The sequence below is a fragment of the Urocampus carinirostris genome, chromosome 20 (genome assembly GCF_059441175.1).
Source record: "Urocampus carinirostris isolate Australia breed hairy pipefish chromosome 20, RoL_Ucar_1.0, whole genome shotgun sequence".
NCBI classification, from domain to species: Eukaryota; Metazoa; Chordata; class Actinopteri; order Syngnathiformes; family Syngnathidae; genus Urocampus; species Urocampus carinirostris.
Genome location: NC_142368.1, coordinates 18,306,048 through 18,325,129, shown reverse-complemented (window position 1 = coordinate 18,325,129; position 19,082 = coordinate 18,306,048). Strand labels below are relative to the sequence as shown.

The 19,082-nt window shown below is 40.9% G+C and overlaps 1 protein-coding gene across 4 annotated transcripts in view; it reads left to right on the top strand.

Annotated features, from left to right (window-relative positions):
- The first annotated feature begins 8,368 nt into the window (after window positions 1-8,368).
- cdc42bpb (CDC42 binding protein kinase beta (DMPK-like)) overlaps window positions 8,369-19,082 on the top strand; it is a 67,575-nt gene continuing 56,861 nt past the window's right edge. For 2 of the 4 annotated variants that reach the window (XM_088324721.1, XM_088324720.1), the window contains exon 1: window positions 8,373-9,163. In XM_088324721.1, the coding sequence (XP_088180847.1) occupies window positions 8,974-9,163 (190 nt within the window). In that variant the 5' untranslated portion in view covers window positions 8,373-8,973. Of the gene's footprint in view, window positions 9,164-19,082 lie in introns of all 4 variants that reach the window. The other 2 variants (XM_088324718.1, XM_088324719.1) reach the window with 2 other exon arrangements.

Here is a 19,082-nt window from a genome sequence, read left to right as displayed (position 1 = left end):
AGCACTATGTTGAAGGGAACCAGCTCCCGATTGGTGGGGAGCAAGCTCCCGTCATTTACTTCAAAAAGACAGCTTATAGAGCCAGTGTTTTTTTGTAAACTAAACATCATTTTGATGAAGGGGGTCGGCTCCCATTGTTCCCTTAAAAGAGCCGGCTAATAGAGCTGCTCTTTTCATGAACATCAAATCACAATATCGAAGGGAGTCAGGTCCCATTGGTGACTTCAAAAGGCCGGCTCAAACAGCCATTATGTTTGTGAACCAAAAATAGCAATACCGAAAGGAGTCGGCTCGCGTTGTTTACTTCAAAAAGCCGACTCAAACAGCTGTTGTTTTCGCGAATGACACATCATCAAGTCAAAGGGAGTCAGCTTCCATCGTTCACTTCAAAGTGCCGACTTATGAAGGCCTTTATGTTTGTGAACGACAAATCACTATACAGTGACGAAGATAATCGGCACCCATTGTTCTCTTTAAAGAGCCATTAAGTTTGCAAACGAAAACTGAAAGTGCCGGCTAATGGAATCCTTTTGTCTGTGAACGAAAGAATGACTATATCAAACCTAGTCGACTCCCATTGTTCACTTCAAAGAGCCGGCTTGTAGAGCCATAATGTTTCTGAACAACACATCGCTATATCGATGGAGTTTGCTCCCATGGCTCACTCGAAAGAGCCGACTCATAGAGCTGTTACATCCGTGAATTACACATCACTATACCAAAGTTGGGCAGCACGGCGGGGCAGTGGTTAACGCGTGTGCGGCACAGTTCTGAGGTCATGGGATCAAACCTTCCTGTGTGGAGTTTGCATGTTCTCCTCGTGCTTGTGAGGGTTTCCTCTGGGCAGTCCGTTTTCCTCTCACATTCCAAAAACATGCATGTCAGGTTAATTTGCCGGTCCGAAATGTCCCTAGGTGTGAATGAGCGAGTGAGTTGTCTGTCCCTGTGTGCCCAGTGAATAGCTGGCAACCAGTTCAGAGTGTCCCCTGCCCACTGCCGGAGAACAGCTGGTATGGGCTCCAGCACCCCTGTGACTCTACTGAGGATAAGTAGTGCAGAAAATGGATGGATATGCCAAAGGTAATGTACTCTCATTGTTTACTTTAAAGAGCCAGCTCATGGAGGTGTTATGTCCGCGAAAGACACATCAGTATATCAAAGGGAGTCGGCTCCCATCAGCTTATAAAGGCCTTTATGTTTGTGATCGACAAATACTACATCGGAGGTGTTTGTCACCCATTGTTCACTATAAAGAGCCGGCTACAAGAGCCATTATGTTCGCAACCGAAAAATGAAAGTGCCTACTTATATAAGATAAGCCTTTTGTTCACTTCAAAGAGCCATCTCAAAGAGCTGTTATATTTGCGAAAAACACATCACTATATCGAAGGTAGTTGGCTTCCGTTTTTCACTTTAATGAGCCGTCTCAAAGAGCTATTACGTTCGCGAATGACACATCACTCTATCGACGGGCGTCGGCTTCCACGGCCCATTCGAAAGAGCCGGCTCGTAGAGCCGTTCCATTCGCGAATGACACAACACTAGCGCATTGAAGACTTTCTCAATAGGCGACCTTTCACCTTCTCGGTGGTCTGCTTTTGCCTCGAGAATCTTAACAAACTCGCAACAAAAGCGAGCGGCGAACAAGCAAACGTTTGTGTGCTTGTTCACGACCCACATGCTAATGTGTGCGTCTGTAAATCGGCGTTTATGTGCGTGTTACATAAGCCGCCCTCCTGGGCTACTAATAGCTAGTTAGCGTAAACTCAGCTAATCTCCTTGCAGAGGAAGAGGATGATAAAGGAAGGACAACACGGTCCAGTGAGGATGATGTTTTTTTGTTTTTTTTTGTTTCGCGTGCGTGCACTCAAGAGTGCGCGTGTGTGCGTGCGTGTGTGTCTCCTTTGCTCCGATTGGTCTCCTTCCGATTATGTAAGTTGACAGACAGGTGCATTGTGGAACATTTTTGCCAGCATCAGTCTGACCCCATTTCATCCTTGTCGCTATGACAACCAGCCATCAAGCGAGTTTGCGGACACACACGCAAAAAAAAAAACACGGTTAGTGTGAAAAGCCACTCCTACTGATGATCAGCTGATGGTGATTGGCCGGTCAGATGGCAGGAAGGAAGGAGGTCCAAGGACGAAGTACTATAATCAGGTGACGGAGAGGGCGGGGGAGGAAAGGACCATGTGACTGTTGCTATGACAACCAGCCGCTTGGGGATTGGCTGTCGCTCAATGACCAAAGTGCATGCGGATGTCGCTGCCTAGTGGAGGAATGAAGAAATGAGATTTAGAATATTTATTTACAGAAATTCTGAGCAGGGGTCTCAAATTCAATAGTCAGGGGGCTGCTGAAGCCAGGATCCGGGTGAGGTCAGGCCAAATGAGGTTTTCCACAAAAACAGCGCTGATTAAAGACGTTCTACTGTTCTTAAAGGGACAGTGTATTATTTGTGTCCACTAGATGTCGCTGTAATGTATAGTGGAAACAAAATTGAGTCTGAGACTAGAAGTGGGCAAAAAGCATCCTCCCTGCCTTTCTCAGAGAAAGACAAAAAGAAGGGAAAATGTATTTTTTAAGAGGAATAAAAAATGGGGAAGAAGAAAAGGCAAAACTGGAAAACTGGAATAAAAAGAAAAGTAAGGGGGAAAGAGATAAAAAAAGAAAAGAATCGGAGAAGAAAAAGACAAAAACAAAAAATAAAATGCAACTTTCTCTTTTGTACTTGTTTCTTTTCCTTTTTTTTCTTGAGTTTTACTTTTTGTCTTACTTCTTTTTACTTTTCCCTTTTTCTCTCTTTTCTTCTTTTTGGTTTATTTTTGATTTTCTTCTTTTTTTTTCCACAAATGAAAAAGTGTTTTTCTGTAACTTTAAGTCTCTGTATTTTGGTCTTCTTCAGTTGTGCTTTTAGCACTCGTTATCAGTCGCACGGTAGAATACGGCGACACCTAATAAAAATGATGTGTATTCAGGACAAGAATGACGTCCCTTCTGCCCCCCACCCCCCATTCTTCAGACTTGATGTGCTCCGCTCCGAACGACTCCAAAAAAGTAAAATAAATACAGGAGCAGTGGAAAATAAAGAATGAGGACACTTTGAACTCAGTTGGCCATTATTAACACATATTCAATAAAGAAAATGTAATAATAACTGTCAAGAACCAGAACAGGATCAGGACCCAAATGCGTGATGTTTCTCACGCAAGCCTTTTATTTTATGGGAAATAGGTTAGACAGCAGTCTGGCGTGGAATGATAGGAAGCCCGAGGCCGACGAGATCTATACCAATGGCCCGAGCAGATATCAGACAGATGGGGTCGATACTGGAGAGGACGGAACCGGTAGGATTAGTATTAAAACAGGATATCGAAAATAAACAGGAAAAACTAGACTGGAACGAAACTGGAAACCGATATTAAACAATGGGAAAGACAGGATTGATATCATAACTGGATATCGAAATTAAACAGGACAAACTAGACGGGAACGAAACTGGAAACCGATATTAAACAGGACAAAATAAACGGGAACAATACCGGACAGGAAATACCAACAGGAAACAGGACCGAGTCAAAACCCACGTCCTGCGGGGCAGAGGTTGGTTGACGGACTGACAAAGGAAGAGCGAGAGCACCGAGCTTAAATAGACAGAAAGCCAGTCTGTCAACAAGCCGCAGCTGGCGCCACACGAGTGGGGCCAACTGGGCGCCATGGCAACCGCAACAATTATATGTTGTTCTCATGTGGCAGAACTTCAGATCATTTAACATTTCAACTCATTTTACAGGACAAAAATAACGAAAATGCAATTCATCTAATCTCATGTAAAGCAAAAATTTTCCTCCACACAAAAAAGACCTGTTTTTCAGAATATTATCAGTGAATTTTGTTTCTTTTGATTGAATCTTTGCGTTTGATGAACACTTCCAGCGTCCAAGGGATTTATAATGTATTGAATAGTCTGTATACCTGTATTGATTTGAACGTGTCATTATTTAATATACGTCTTACTTTATTTATTTGTTTTCCTGTATTTCTACAGCACCTTATGTTTTCTTGAAATTTTTAACTTTGTATTATTATTGGCGTTTCCATGCCAATTTTGTTTGTATTTGCAATGTTCGAAAATAAAAATAAAAATATTTATGTATAGCAGTTGCAGTCGCCCGGAAATGACGTCACGGAGCTGTTTAGCAATTCCGGTGAAAATCATCCTCTTTAATTTTAGGCATAATAATTATTATTTAGTCACAAAAATGCAATTATTAGAATTTATATACGTGTAATCGCATATATTGTCAAGATTGTGTGAGTACTTTAGTTACAACCTTTTTATTAAAGTAGAGTATTTCCGTAATTATTCCACTTCATGATTATTCATGTGTTTGAGTGTAATTATTTACTACATGATATGAATTAAGTTCTCCCTGTATGTATTTATTAATTTTTTTTTAGTTGTTAGTCTCTACATTGTTTAAAATAATGATTTTCAATTAGTGTATTTAGTTTACAGTCAGTGAATTGTACTCAAAAGGTTAAAACTTAAATATTTTCTTCATTAAATACGTGTTAATAATGGCCAACTGAGTTCAAAGAGTCCTCATTCGTTATTTTCCACTGCTCCTGTATTTATTTTACTTTTTTGGAGTTGTTTGGGGCGGAGCACATTAAGTCTAAGGAATGGGGGGCAGAGGGGACTTCATTGTCAAGTCCAGAACGGAAGTAGGACCCAGATGCGTAACGTTAGTCACAAGTTTTATTGAGATATAGAGGAAAGGCAGCGCCCGCGATCCGGTGCTCAGCTCACGGAATCGGAACGTGTTCCGAATGCGGAAGTGGATCTTCCGGAGCAGGGGGTCATAGTGTAGTAGATGGGAAAACAGGTCGTTAGCCGGGACAGGAGATCAGACGTGGTCAGGGTCATAAAACGGGTCGTTAGCCGGGACGGAAGATTAAACTTGGTGGGTGTCAAAAAACGCGTCGTAGCCGGAGACAACGGGGAAATCAGAAACGGATGGGTGGGAAACAGGTGAAAAACGAGACCAACGGGAGTCAGGGTCAAAAATGCTCGCCTTGTGGAAACAGAGGTTCGCTGACGGACTGACAACAGGCGAGTGAAAGGACTGACGGGACGGGGAACCAATCAGGAAGCCAGCAGCGGCTGGCGCCAAACGAGCGAGCACAGGTGAAATTAATCAGTCATCATGACAGTCATGCTTGTCCTGAAAGTCTTTTTTATTTTGTATTTGTCAGTGTAGCATGAAAATGGTGGAAGTGAGAAAAGGGCCCCAAAAAAGAGCATGTCTAAGAAATACACATTCTTGCACGTGCATATTTAATAAGCTGACTGAGGCTGTGATCACTACTTCAAGCCCGGAGAGGATGGTTGAAGGTAACCAAGTTCCAAATTCCATATAGCTCCTTTAAGCTTTATCAGTACTTGCCAGACTTGGGCTAGTCAAAGGGTTGGTTTGAAATAGGGATTTTTCCACAACGTCTGAATTTTCATTTTTTTCATAGCCCTTCTGTCAGGCAACGGACCGGGAAGCAGGAAGTCGGAACTCATATGCGTAGACGATCTTTCACTTTAATTAGGAAAGAAAAGTTGTCCAACACACAAACGGACCAAAAACAAAACAAAACAGGTTCAAAGGCAATCAAAATTACAAACTAGGCATTATTCAGATCAAACAGGCATGAACAGGTCTTCAACAAGGTAGAGCAATGGTCTGGCAACAGGCAGTCCCAAAAGGGGCGTTTAAGTACTCGAAAAGCAATCATTCCAATGCGTCTCAGCCAGTGTCAAGGGGCGGGGCCAGCTGGGCGCCATGACAACCGTGCAGGACATGACACCTTCTAGTACAAAAAGGGATTGATAGCCATGACAGCTCATTTTGTAAAACTAAACAGTCTTGTTTTGTATCATACATTGCCCGGAATATTCTGTTTCTGTTCAATAAAAATCTCAATTTCAGCCCTTGTTTTACCTGTCTCACAACCTGAATGGTAAATGAACACGCGGGAGAAAAAAAGTAAATTCTATTCACAATGTGTTTGAAGTTTCTGAATTTGAGATTTGAAAGTTCAAACACCTGTAAAAAAATGCCAATTTATCACATGATAGGATTTAGGAATATATTGGTGATATACGTACAGAGTAACCTTTTGTCCGATTAAAGACTATTGTCAAGTCAAGTCATGTTTATTTGCGACGCCCTCAATCACAAGGAGTCTCAAAGTACTGCCCAGACCACAGATTATTGGAAACTACAGACCATTATTACACCATCCCCTGATCTAAAACCTACATGAAGGCAAGGAAAAACTCAAAAACCTCATCATGAGGAAAATGAAGAAACCTTGAGAAGAGACTGCACATTTTTTCTCTCTTTATTTCTCTCTTTATTTTTTCTGTTTTTATTTCCGCCTCTTAATTTTCTCTCTGTTTTCTCTCTTTTTCCCACTTTCTCTCTTACTCTTTTCTCTTGCTTTTTTCTCTTTCTATTTTCTTTCTTTTTTTCAGTCTTTCTCATTTTTGCTTCCGACTATTGTCGTATTATTCCTGTGCATACTATTATGTTCATATTTATTGTTATTGTAATTATGCTAGCACTGCATCCATCTTAAAACTGCATAGATTTCGACCACCAGAACAGATTATTTTTTTCACTGAAAGTTGGCCAGATTTACACACATGACATTTCCATGTATTTTTACATGGGAGGTGAATTAATTCACGAGTTTTTGTGCTTGTCGAGTTTAAGTATGTCAAGACCAGAACGAAAACAGGACCCAATTGCGTTACGTTTCTCACAAGTTTTATTGAAGGAAAGAGGAAGGGCTGTGCTCACGAACCGGTGTTCGCTGGACGCGGGAAGCAAGTCGCTCTCGTACTCTGATTGTGATCCGAATACGGAAGGGGATCTTTCATAGTGAGCGATGGCGGTGTCAGGGACGGAAAAACGGGTCGGTAGCCGGGACTGGGAGAGCACAAACGTGGTTGGGGTGGGAAGCGAGTTGTAAGCCAGAATAGGAGAGAAGACGTAGTCCGGGAAAAAAAGAGGTCGAAAGCCGGGAAAGGAGAGCAGACGTGGTCAGGATTAAAACAGGTCGTAGCCGGAGACAGACGGGAGCAAAAACGGGACAGGTTGGAGTCAGGGTCGAAAAATGCTTGCGTAGTATGCACTGAGGTTCGCAGACGGACTGACAACAAGGGACTGATCGGACTGGATTCAAATAGTGACAGGGAGCCAATCAGAACCCGCGGCGGTTGGCGCCAAATGAGCGGGCACAGATGAGTCACATCTGTAATCATGAAAAATTATGCGATTGTTGTGTAAATTCTAGATTCTCTACAACATGCTGAGTTACTCGAACGAGAAGCAATTTAAAACACACATTTAACACAAAATTCTGTCATGTGTGTTTATCTTTTTAAGCCCATGGAGGACAAACCCTGTCATATTTAGAGATAAATGTATGGTTGGTTGGTTGGATAAAAAGCTAAATATCTTCAAAGATATTCCATACAAATGAATGAACAGATAGATAGATAGATAGATAGATAGATAGATAGATAGATAGATAGATAGATAGATAGATAGATAGATAGATAGATAGATAGATAGATAGATAGATAGATAGATAGATAGATAGATAGATAGATAGATAGATAGATAGATAGATAGATAGATAGATAGATAGATGAAATAGATAGATAGATGAAATAGATAGATGAAATACATGAAAATCTCAAGGAACTAGACCACTTGCTTATTTCAAAAACGTTTTTTGTGAGAAAATACATTACAAAATAAATACTGGAATAAATGACAAAATGGATGAATAAATGGATAAACCGAATTCAAGCAATGCATTTAGGTTATACATGATTTATTTATATGGCATACATGTGTAGGTATTTATTTGTGTGTACAGTTATTCGTGCATGTGGCAGAGCCAGTCATCCATTAAATCTTTAAATATAATCTCGTATGTGCAAGTGATAGAAGAATCTCCCCCGTGTGTTGAGTTTAATCTGTCAAACCATAATTCTGTTTTGAATAAAAAGGGCTTCGTGATTGCTGTTCAAAGCTGTTGTCCGTTCTGGTGACGCGACGTCGTGACGTAGTGACGTCACGTCCCAGCCTCCTCCTGGCTCCCAAGGGTCGACGACGTGACGTCACGTCTCCATGGCGTTTCCGACAGGGAAGGCGGGGCCCGTGATCCCCACTCATCAGGCGACAGTTGTAAATGGGCGACAACTTCCGGGAGAGTTCGCTTTGTATTTCAAAACTAAAGAGTAAACGTTTATCAACGCATAATTTACGGACGAAATCTCATGATTTGTTTATGAAAATGTTATTGTTTTAAAACAAATAAGGTGGTTGTGAAAAACAGCCTCCTGGTAAAGCTGTTTAATTTCCTTGTGAAAAATATATTTTACTTTGAAAGTGCTAAACACCGGAAAAAGCAGTCAATGTTGCCAACTTGCTTGGAGTGAAGCGACCTGGATTCTGCCGTCGCCGTCTTCCCGTTGGGAGGATCCGAAAAACGCTCCGTAATTGTGCCCGTTTTGGGGGTACCTGCTCCCCCTCTGAGTCAACGCTTCGGTCGGTGGGTACCGGTGCTGGTGTCGGACGGGTTCCCGAGCTTCATTAAACCCGCCGGTGTCGAGCATGGAGCGGCGGCGGAGGCGAACGTGACGACGAGAGGAAAAGCGGACATTTGGCCCGGGATTAAAGCCGATGCGGAGTAAAAGCTGACGCCAGTCGGGTCGACACACGACGAGTCACTGACAGAACCTGGCGGACGACCTCTCCCCACACTCTCCCGCGGAGAAGCATTTGGGCCGGCCGGTTGGGAATGTTTCGTGGGAGCTAACGAGCTAGCGGATCTTAGCAGCGAACCTTTTTAGCCTTTGAGCCAGGCCAGGCCGGGGCGGGCCAGAACCGTCCGCGTCCCATCATGTCGGAGGCCCAAGCGGCACGGGCTGCCCCGGCCCGCTTGAAGCGTCTGGAGGAGATGCTTGTGGAGCGAACGGTACCGGGCTTCCTGAGTGTGGAGACCCTACTGGACCTTCTCATCTGCGTGACCAGCGAGTGTTCCAACTGTCCGCTCAAGAGGGAGAAGCACGTCACCGACTTCCTCGAATGGGGTAAGAATCGAACCGGGCGGTGTTAGGAAACCGCTGGAGGTTCGACAGGAACTTGGGTGCGGCCTGTTGACGAGCGAGCTGTCGAACCTTGATGAGGTTCCTCAAAGAACTCTTTGATGGTTGCAATCCAAATCTCTTTCTATTAAGTCCTTTTAAACTCGTTGCTTACAAAGTAATATGTAAAAGTAACTCATCAAAGTACACTTATACACAAGTTTTAGGGGAACATCCTTCCAGGACATTCAACTGTCCTGTTTCCTCTCGTTTGGCTTTTGTTCCAGTCAGGAGAGGCAAATGAGGATGTGCCTCTCCTGTCATCATCATACCTAGATAGATATATACTGTAAATTCCGGACTATAGAGCGCACCTGATTATAAGCCGCACCCACCACATTTTAAGAGGAAAACCGATTTTGTACTTACACAAGCCGCACCTGTATATAAGGCGCACGCGCCCACATAAAAGAAATGTAACACAAACACAAAATTAACCCAAACCCGACTTTAAGTCCGCCGATCGTAACTGAATATAAAGTACACAGTCCAAAAATCACAGCCGGCAAAATGAATGGAAAATGGTACCGGTATTTGAGGTTTGATGCAGACCTGCAGAGTCCGGGTCCCGTTGAAAGTAATCCAAGGAAAAAAGTGTATATTTCCAAAGGTAAGGGTGGAAAAAATATATATCCACTATTGTCCGCCACGTCCACAAACACTCACCTTTATCGGTCCCCACTTCCTGTCACCCCATGTTTGGTTCGTCCCTTCTTTTTTATTCGCCCGTGCAAAACATATCAGAATAAGTGTCTGAAATAAATACATTACAATAATATACAGTTGCAAATACATATTATACATGGTTACACATATTTACAAAGAAAGACGGTACACCCAGAGAGTTTTCAAAGCTTTAATAATGATAATATAGCTTTCATCCCAAACGGTGCCTGTGACAGGGCAGTTAATGGTAGCAACACGCTAGCAACACGCCCGCAACACAGTAAACGGGTCTGTTAAAAAAACATACCGTACTTGTAAAAATCACGGTAAACTGTCCTCATCTTCCTCCTTAGAACTGAAGCCATCAAAGTCTTCTTCCTCAGTGTCGGAAAGAAACTTTGTCATATAGACGTCGTCCCACGCTCTCTTATTCCAAAACACGCTAGCTCCTTCTTTATCGAACTGCTCGATTGCTTTTAGCTTGAAAGCTGCGTCATGTGCCTTTCTTTTTGCATTTTGCATGTTGAGGGTATTTTTACACTAATTTAATCTATGCACAAGCCAAGAAGTTGCAGTCTTCCTCGGCGCATATAATCCACCGGTCGGAATCTTACCTTTTGCACTCGAGTGCCGCTGGGGGCCGTTAGAAAAATTACATAAATTGGCCGCATCACTGAATAAGCCGCAGGGTTGATCGTTTGGGAAAAAAGTAGCGGCTTATAGCTCGGAATTTACGGTAGATACTTTATTCATTCCCGTAGGGCAGGGGTGTCCAAACTTTTTAGAAAGCGGGCCGAATTTGGTAAGTTGAAAATGTGTGAGGGCCAACTATTCAGCTTGGCGTTCTTTGAACAGTCTTTAGTAAATTCACCCTCTGTAAAAAGTCTGCAATGCTTGGCAATCAGCGTTGCGACCTCGTAGCTCGCCTTTGTTGCATTTTCATTTGACTCGCATTTGAATCTCCAGTTGCTTCACCTTTTCAGAGCGTTTTTTTCCAGGTAGCAATTTGTAGTGGGAATGTGTAGTCCGGCAGTGCCCATTAATGTTATGTTCTTTAAAACCACCCACGGTCTCATGAGAAATTAAGCAGATGCAGTTGTTTCGGTGAAAAAATACTAAAATGTTCACCTGTCCTAGAAGCGGAAGCCCTTACAGTCAACTTTCCTTTTTTCATGTGCACTTGGTTGTCGGAAAAGGGGTGGGCTAAAATTTTTACTGAAAGCAAGGTGGCCAAAGGGCTTCTGCCATCATCTGGCTAAATGGTGATTTTTTTTTTTGAGGGAGAGTACAAATTTCAATTTTATTGGCCACATCTGAATAATTTTATGACAGAGGCCACGGGCCAGTAAAGATTTTACCACGGGCCATAACTGGCCCCCGAGCCGGACTTTGGACATACCTGCCGTAGGGAAATTCATACTTCCAGCAGTATCCTTGTGTTGAAAATAAAACAATAATAAAGTAAAAGGAATATATTACATGAATACCCAATGTAACGCGTTGATATAGAGTATTTAAATAGTGCTACATAAAATACACACTGTAATAAAAATAGGGTAATATGCAATGTGGGGGTGTGGTTTAATGTGGGATTTTACTCCCCCGGGTGGAGTTAAAGAGCCTCATGGCATGAGAAGAAATGATCTCCTCAGTCTGTCAGTGGAACAAGACTGTGACAGCAGTCTGTCGCTGAAGCTGCTCTTCCGTTTGGAGATGCTGTGTAGTGGATTTGATGAATTGTCGACCTCCACGCCACCATGCCCTTACAAAATTGCTTACAAAATACCCAAAAAATCTAACACCATATTTTTTTTTCCAAACGTGTTTATTTATGTAGTTTTAACACGTCATATTGTACATGTGTTTTGTTATATCATATATATTGTTAATTAACATTTTGTCGTGAGATACTGAGTTGCTTGACATGAATGAGGTTTATTATAAAACAAGTTAAAAAATGAAGTAGCTTGGACGTTCACTGTAGAAGGAAAAAATACATGCAAATAATAATACATTTTCTTATTCAAATTATTAATTCATTGCCTGCATTAGATTATTGTTGGTAATATACTGATTAAAGGGATAACCACAAACCTGTCCTTTTTCATTTTCTCCTTTTATACGTCCTTTTTTTCTTAACTTCTTTATACAACATAATAATTCGTAATATAATGTATCAAAGCAAGTGAGCCGTTTGAGAGCCGGCTCTCTTTAATGAGTTGAGTCAAAATAGCCGGTTCTCTAAAAAGAGACGGACTTCCTTTCACTACACAAGTACCACGGAGTGATGCATGATGGGAAATCCCCGAGCTGCAGACGCATGCGGTCAGTAGCATCAAACCACTCGCTTCGTTTGCAACGGAAAAAATCGATACCAAGATAGAGGCTACCGCGGCGAACTCGTTTGACTTGATTGATTTGCCGTTTCGTGATAGTCGGTGTATACAGGATGGTACCCATAATTGACATATTTGTGTTTTTCCGTACAGAATGTCTTGTACGTCGTACACGTCTTAAAATGCATAATAAAGGTACTTTGTACGGCAAAAACGTACAGGTTGACAGGTATGCATCATGGACATTTTAAGTTAAGTTACCGAATATATTATTGCATTATACACATTTACGCAAGGTTTTACAGCAGTAGATTCTCGTATTTTTTCAAAGATTGATCAGTTGAATCGCTGACCACAATCGCAATTCACTGGATGCAATGGGATTTGAACCTGGGTGGCGGCGGTGAAAACGCAGAATCCTAACCATCAAACTACCAGTGATAAAGAGGATATAGGAAAGGAATTATATTTTAAACAGGATCATTACAATACATCAGGGGTCCTGTTGGAAATTAAATATCAAAATATACCGTTGACCAAATTGTTCGAATTAGTTATCTGACTCCATTAACAAAACACAACCTACATTCACCCAACAATGCACGCTCGTTTCTTGATGGAAAAGATGAACAAGAATAGCCGACATTTTCACACGGAGGCAGATTTAATTCCATAAACAATTGAACCAAGTGAACTCCATCGAATATGGCCGAATTAGTGTCGCTCTAGTCTCTGTGTAGCCTTCTCTGAAGTCCTCTAGCTTTTTCTCCTCTCGGCCCACGTCTCCCCGCTAGATGGCGTCTCGACTCCTCCCATGGGCGTGCCAAGGAAGCCCATCCTGGGCGTCGCGAAGTCTGGAAAACTCAAAACAACACCGAGCGTTTCTACGTCATCAGGGCCTTGTTCTCAAAACATCGCCTGTCGTCCTCCGTCAGAGTCCTGTTATCAAAATTCCCTAGTCAAAATATTCTGCATTTGGAACGGCGTGACCTGTCATTGAACTATAGCCTACTCTGTGAAAATCTTCTTTGCACTCAATAAATGTAACTTGTATTCAATCGTATAAAATCCTTTATAGTCAAATATATAAAATCCTTCAGTCCCAGATTTTCTCTACTCTGATGAGGGTCTGCGGTAAGTTTTTAACCAAAATAGTGTGACGATTGCTGGAGTTGTTAAATGTAAAAAAATAAAAGTTTTCCAGAAAGCTCCAATCAAATAACCCTTCTGGATTGATCACAGAACCAAGTCAGAAAAGAAATAATAACACTATTATTGAAATAAAAAATAACCAAATATCTGCATCTGGATTCTTTACAGAACACCAGTTACAAGAAATAATAACACGATTCATGGAAACAAAAAACGAATAACTCTCTGAGGGTTCTAAACAGGAAAAAGTTCATGGCACATTTATTTTCTGGTCGAAGATCAGTTCACTTGACAGAGCACTAGACCACCAGTGGTATAGATGACTTGCAAAAAGGCAGTAAATTTCATCTCATTATCACACAATTTGTAGTCATGCTTATTAGTGACGAATGCAAATTTCTTGTACATTTCACATATTACTATGACAGTAATTTAGCTTCTGGTGTCATGACCAAAGATAGTGTGATAAGATAAAACCCAATGCCTTTTCAGATGTCATCTATATCACTGCTAGTCCACCGCTTTCACTGCCGCGGCCAAATTCGAATCCCGTCGCAACCACACACGTGCACCCAAATTTCCGAGTTGTTCTTTAGGTGTCAAAATGCTTGCTCAGGGGGCCAAATGTGGAGGTGGGCTGCAGGCGGCCCACGGGCCATAGTTTGCGGACCATGCCGATACATTTTCATCAAGTGTGGGCTTCCCATTATAATACATTATCATCAATCCAATCAAGTAACAATCATCTTTCCTGTTAATTGATAATCAAAGATGAAAAACATTTGAGCTTCACCAGTGCAAACGTGCACAAACTAGTTGAGGATGATTCACATTCTTGTGGCAAGAATCGGAAAATGTTTTGATCATTTTCCAAAGTTTTAAAAATGGTGTTCGTGAATACTTGAATTTTTGGAAAGTTAGACACTGTCTTCAAATAAGTCATGATCAAATTGATACATTGAATGTCACTCGATTGTTACTCATCCACCAAGATTTTTTAGTAAGTCTTGCTCGCCAACACTACCGAATTAAGCGTTTATTTACTACTACTAAAAATGCCAATGGATTGTTGATAATACAATTGACAGTTTTTTCAAGTTTAACACAAAATCTTGACTAGTATACCAGCAGTGTCTGAAACTCATGACAAAAAGTTACCGGACACCCAGCCATAAAGTTACCTCCCCCATTTTTCCCAACTTGGAACACATTAAGACGACTAATCGCACAAAAAAAAAACCATTGTTGCAAAGTATTAAGGATTGATAATCAGAATATATAACAGAACAACACTTTAGAGTTAAGTTTATTATAAATCTACTTATAACATTCATTGCATGGATATGAGATCGCTGTTTTCCATCTGCCACGGTATGTACCTGTATTTACTCATCTTCATTCATGAAATGTTTGCGTTGCATTGTCTGCTAAAAGTCACGTGAACTCCTTTTTCCACGATGCTTTTAATGTACGTTTACGTTTTGTAGCGTCATCCATTTTGTTAGCTTCTTTTGAATATATCTTCTGGGGCTGAGGTTTTGGCTTGATTCCTAACCACTTATTTATTTTTCTTGTGTTCTCTGTGCGTCTACTTTGGAAATCAATATGCAAATGCAAGACCTTATAAGGCTCGGGTAAGTCCGGAATGCCGAGTAGCCGCTCCAATAATTGCATTCGATTTCCATTTGGGTAAAAATTTGCCACTTTTGGTTTTAAACAAGCACGACATTTTTATTTTCTGGAGACTGTGTAGGTCTGCAACAAGATAATTGTTAGCGATTAATTTTTTTCAATTCTGGTCAATATTTTAAAAAATTACCAATACTCTATATTTTGAAGGGGAATTTCTTCACCAATTATGATGTTTTGATAGTCATCGACAAAGTTTGCCTTGATTCAAGAAAAATCTAATCAATACTCTGAAATCATTACTGTTATTCTATTAGCATTCATCATCTTTTAATTCTAAGTTTCCAATCCAAAAGTTAGAGCAGGGTGTGGGAACCTTTTTGACTGAAAGAGCCATAAAAGCAAAAATATTAAAAACAATGTTTTTAAAAGAGCTTCACCATATGTTGTAAGACAAATTTCAACAAAACCACCAAACCCCACTCTCCAGACATTCTATTTCACTGTGTGTCATTTGATGATTTGATCAAATCCACTAATAATAATAATAGTGTCGGAGCCTGTGTCCCATTTCAATATACTTAAACTGTGTCTCCCTCCCTCAGTTACTACGAGTGTCGAGGCTCATTTGTGTCCTAAATAATAGTTTCAAAACAAGGTGCAAGCAAAGTTCTCTTCTAAAAATTTCACAAAATTCTGCAAACAAGAAGGATATTATCATATTTACCTTCGACGCAGCCTGCACTGAGCGAGAGAGAGAGAGACGGGAGTGCCTTACGCTGTGTGCAGAGATCCGCCCACCTCTATCGCTTACCCAATCAAATTGCTCTCAGTGGTTTGCTGGCATTTTCGAGTGTTTACAATTTATTGTGTGGGTTTTCATCACTAAATATCTTAGTTTTTGAGCTTCCATTTAAAGGGTTTCTTGGTGACCTAACTGCCAAAACACTGTATGTTGGTGTGACACCCTGACTGTAAACTAGTGAAGAATATGCCCTATATATAAATATATATATATATATATATATATATATATATACTTTAATGATCTCCCGGCTTCGCATGGACCTAAATCTGGATCCAACATCTGACTTGGGAACATCGCCGATCAATGTGTTGCGTCATTGGGTTGTCAGGCCACCATTTCCCGTGGTGTGTCTTGGGCAAGTACAGCCTGACGCCGCCTGTCTCTCTCCAGGCCGTTTTTTTGGGGTAGTGGTTTTTCACCCAACATCAAACAGATAGTACTTGTTTCCATGGATACCAGTAGCAGGAGAAGCCTCCTGAACTGATTCAGATACTGCACCCCCATCATCTGGTCACGGTTCTATTTGGTTGTAAAGTGTCATCCCGCTCTTCAGAGATTAGCCAGATTTTGGCATTGACGAGCAGTCGCATACTCCAGAAATACTACAAAAATACTATCACAGTATTACTATAATACCGAAATACTACAAAAATCTTGTAAAATACCACAGAAGTACAGGTGGTCTGTGCAGCCCTTTGAGACTCTTTGTGATTAAGAGCCATACAAATAAACATGACTTGACTTAACCAGCGCCCCCGTAGTAGCAAAACCAAAATAATCCGACAAGAATAAAACTACTAACGCCATGTCCCAAAAGGGAGCTATTCATTTTGGAACATCCAATTTTGGGTACATTTTGGATATCTACAGGACATCTACATTGATATGCCCCCTTTTCATCAACGATTGATCCGATTGGGCTGAAAAAGCCAAGCTTCGGAGATAAGTAAGGACTTGAAATATATTTAGGTGTTTTAAGATATTAAGTACCGTATTTTCCGCACTATAAGGCGCACCGGGTTATAGGGCGAACCCTGAAAAAATAGTTTTTGGTCCTATATTTGACATACATAAGACGCACCGGATTATAAGGCGCTACAATGGGAACGTCGACAAAACAGTCAGATAGTTCAGTCCAACTTATTTCCCCCTTAACATTCCCAAAGCTTGCAAAGAAGCAAATACGTGTCGTAGACACGTGCGGATGCGGTGTCCGTACGATGTCACTCAAATGCATCGTTTCAAATATCATTCAGAAGGTTAAAGTCTTGGGATTCAAGAAATGCCAACCATTCCTTAGTTTCTATTTTCTTTTTCGCTTGCAACTTTACTGTGCGTATGACAATAAACACTTGAGTTTAATTTAAAAATAGTCACTCCATTCCATCCATCATCTGCATCGCTTATCACAGAAACATCGAGTTCAGTCTGAAACAAGATACTGGGAAAATATATAGCTGGAGTAGCTCACCGAAGTCGTTGTGTTCAATAATAATGTGCAACGATGGTCCTCTTATATCCGTGAGTGTAGTAAATCCAGGAGAGTAAAATATTTACAAATACAGTACAGAATAGTAAAACACTGTTATCTCTATGACGTAGTTCTACCCAACATACTATTCACAGTCATCTTTTTCGGCCAATTGCAGGCTTTGTTTTGTTCCTTTAGCCTATGCGAGCCAGTAAATGATAAAAAGGATCCGCCCCCTTTACCTCCGAATAACTTTAGCCAATAGTGATCGATTCAACTGATGATTGACACATCTTTTTCAGCCAATTGCAGGCTTTGTTTTGCCCCTTTAGCCTATGCGAGCCTGTAAATGATAAAAAGGATCCGCCCCCTTTACCTTCGAATAACTTTAGCCAATAGTGATCGATTCAAATGATGATTGACACACTGGTTAGCCAATGAAACGCCGGTAAATAAATCCCAGCATACACCGCGGACTACTTTGCCTTCGGGGGAAAATCTAGTCGGCGGCTGCTGCATTAGTTGCAAGACTTTGCGACTTGATATTGATCCATAAATAAGGCGCACTGTATTATAAGGTGCATGGTCAGCTTTTAAGAAAAAATAAAGGCTTTTAGGTGCGCCGTATAGTGCGGAAAATACTGTATGTATTTTTTGATCCCTAGATGTCGATGTATTGTCCTCCGCAACTGAAAACCAGTGCTAAATAGCACAGGGAAGAATGCAAACTACGGGGACGCCATGACCAAAATGTTCCATTTGTCTTCTCATTTTTTGCCCAGCTTTTCACAGGGAGTTTGTGTACCCGTAGCAGCAAGATTCCAAACATTCCTCCGGAGTGTCTTTATTTATATTCTTCCTGAACAACTGAATGACATTTCTGGCTGTCGATGGCACTGAATGTACTGGTGGGTGCCACGGCTAAAAACCAAATCGGGTCATTTCAATTGAGTTTAACGGAGAAATGTAATTTAAAAAATCAGATTATTATAGCTCAAGCCTTTAAGAGACTTGAATGCTATCATTCATTGGTAATCATTTGTTCAGTTACTATTCAATAAATTTATCAATAGCTATGAGGAATTTGAACAAAACTCCTCAATTCTTACTCTCCATGTCACAATTCCTTAAGGGACAGTGTGTATTTTTTAGCACCGCCGAGTGGCAATAATGGTCATTCATCAAATACTTGTAGGTTAAGTGAATATTATTTATTTGACATAACACCAGGTCTAAGAAGACCTGACATGATTGTCCCAATCTTGCTGCTACGGGCAAAAAAAGAGAAGTGAAATAGTGCACTGGGTTTCTGTAGTTTGTATTCATCCTTGTGCTTTGTAGCTCTTGTTTTTGGTTGAAATGCATTCACTTGATGATGACAAAGCCATGCGCCACTCACAAAGCAACTGGAGCTGTATTTTTTTCTCTTTTGTTTCTCTCTCTCATTTTCCTCTCTCTTTCTGCCCTTCTTTCTTTTTCTTTTTCTTTATTTCTCTTTCTTTATTCCTGGCAATTTTTCTATATCTGCGTCTCTGTCTCTCACTCCTTTCTTTCTTTTTTTCTCTTTTATCTTTTTCCTTTCTCTGGATTTTTTTCTCCTTCTTTTGTCTTTTATTCTCAATATTAATGTTTCTCGTTCGCTCTCTCTCTTTTTCTTTCTGTCCTTTCTACCTTTCTCAGTCTTTCACTCTTTTTCTCTCTCCATATATATATTTCTCTATTTCTCTCTTTCTCTATATTTCTCTTTTTTTTCTCCCTCTTTGTGTATGTATCTGTCTTTTTCACTCCTTTCTTTCTTGCTCT